Here is a 2100-nt window from a genome sequence, read left to right on the forward strand (position 1 = left end):
CTAGCACTTGTCCTGTCCTTATAATAAGCGCTTATAAGTGATTTCACTGTTCTGTAGGAAAGTGGTAGAACAGGCTGATTCTCTGCACAACCAAGTTTAGCCAACTTGTCAGCTTGCTCATTACCGTTTATGCCAACATGGCCTGGTATCCACTGCAGGGCTATAGCCCTTCCTCTTTTCTTCATGATAGCAATACAATACAACAAGAAATGATAGTATAGTTGGCAAAAGACCACATATGAGGCTAAAAACCAGATGGTCAGACAGAATCAACAAAGATGCGAAATAGCTACATGCAACAAACTAGAAAGCAGTAGGCCAAGATAGGTAGGCGTGGAGAAGGCAGGTTCAGGGGCCAGAAATCTGCAAAGTCTGTAGTCTACCAAGAAAAAAATACATATTGATATTTTCTGAGAAGAAATGCCTCCTCAGTTGTAAAACTACTTGCCGTTAAATTGTCGTCAAAAGGAATTTTCAGCGTGTAATTTGTGAAGTAGTTGACAGAGGTCCTGCTGGATCTATAGAGCCTGGTGCTGGTGTAACTAAACTCATCTCTGCCGCCGTCGCAGCGCACGATTTCCTTTAAGGACACTTCGTACTGCCCCTGAAAAAATACTGTAAGTTTGTATAATTTACATTTGTAAAAGTATATACACTCATATACACATATGAGTATGTTTGAAAAAAATCAAAACGAAAAGAAAAGTGTTGAAGGGTTGTGAAATTTTCAACAAAACAAACATAAAGCACCTAAATCGGAGCGTTACACCAGTGAAGGTTGAAACCCGTTTCTTGGAAGATATTATAATAATTATAATTACTTATAAAAAGGGCCAATTTTAAGGAGTACAGTAAGTTGGGAAAATTGGGTCAATATTTTTGGGAAATTTTAGATTTTGCGAACCCCTCCCAATATTTTCTACAACCAACAAATATTTTGCGCCCCTCCTCCTAATATTTTTCAACCCATCTCCCAATATTGTTCTGCAACAAAGGCTATTTTTGGAACTAAAATAACACGTCACACCAGAATGATTCTTCGAAGTTCAAAATGGCGGCCGATTTAGCCAATTCAGGAGATGGAGACAATTATTGTAACGGGACTATCTTGTTGACCATGGCCGTTTTATTTCTCTTTCATATGGAATATGTAACTTATAATTCAGTCAATTGTCTGACAAAGATGTAGAAAGACGTATTTGGTGATGTATGTCAAAGTTGATTTTTAATGGGGAATCGATAGATTCTGAAACGTGTCCCCTTGGGATGTTTTCTTTTCGGTTTCTTGTTGGTTGGATTATTAAGTCATCATCGCTATTATAGCTAACATCTTCTGTTTAAATATTTATTTTGTTATATCTGTCTGTACAAAAGTCTTTTTGAAACTTATCGATTATGGTAAGCTAAACGATAATACCGTCGATGAGAAGTATCCGATATCCAGGTTTGAGGATATCCATCACAGACTAGTATGAGCTAAAATCTTTTGCACCATAGACCTGAAAGCAGAGTATCACCAAATTCGTATGCACCCAGAGGACCAACACAAACGGCTATTACTTTCGAAAGAGGGCACTACAAATGTACGAGGATGCCTTTAGGTCTGAAGAAAATTACATTTCAAAGGTTAGATGAATTTTTGTGGAGGTATAGATGTATCAATATACAAGATTTAAATGGATGACTTGCTGATGTTTAATAAATTGGTTACAGATGATGTGAAACACTTATAGAGCGTTTTCCAGAAGATGCGAGGATTTGGACTAAAACTTTCTCGAGGAAGTCATTGCTGTGGCAAAACCGAATACATTTTCTTGGACACACCATTTCTCAGGTGGGAGTTAGAACGGATGTACTGAAGGTAGCAGCCTTTCATCGGATGGCGGTGCCTAACGACATAAAAGGAATCATAAGTTTGCCATTTTCCATTGAACCAGGTTCAGGAAAAGTCGTCGGAAGCAGTGCTGGCAGCTCTCCAAATGTGGTTTCAGTTTTATGGAGTTCCGGAGCGCATCTCTTCAGATTCAGGCAGAGAATTCGACAATGCCATGATACGAAATGAAATGAAGGACCTTGACGTAATATGGCATCTCAACACAC

General features: G+C 38.5%; 1 protein-coding gene across 1 annotated transcript in view; it reads right to left on the reverse strand.

Moving 5' to 3' along the window:
* Positions 1 to 2100, reverse strand: part of LOC106689453 (uncharacterized) — a gene marked incomplete at its 3' end in the record, with an annotated part of 52849 nt that overhangs the window by 47125 nt on the left and 3624 nt on the right. Inside the window, 1 exon segment of the mRNA XM_014434419.3 lies at positions 449 to 604. Coding sequence (XP_014289905.2) covers positions 449 to 604 — 156 coding nt within the window.

This window comes from Halyomorpha halys, unplaced genomic scaffold (genome assembly GCF_000696795.3).
Source record: "Halyomorpha halys isolate HHAL.00 unplaced genomic scaffold, Hhal_1.1 Scaffold1366.1, whole genome shotgun sequence".
Classification (NCBI taxonomy): Eukaryota; Metazoa; Arthropoda; class Insecta; order Hemiptera; family Pentatomidae; genus Halyomorpha; species Halyomorpha halys.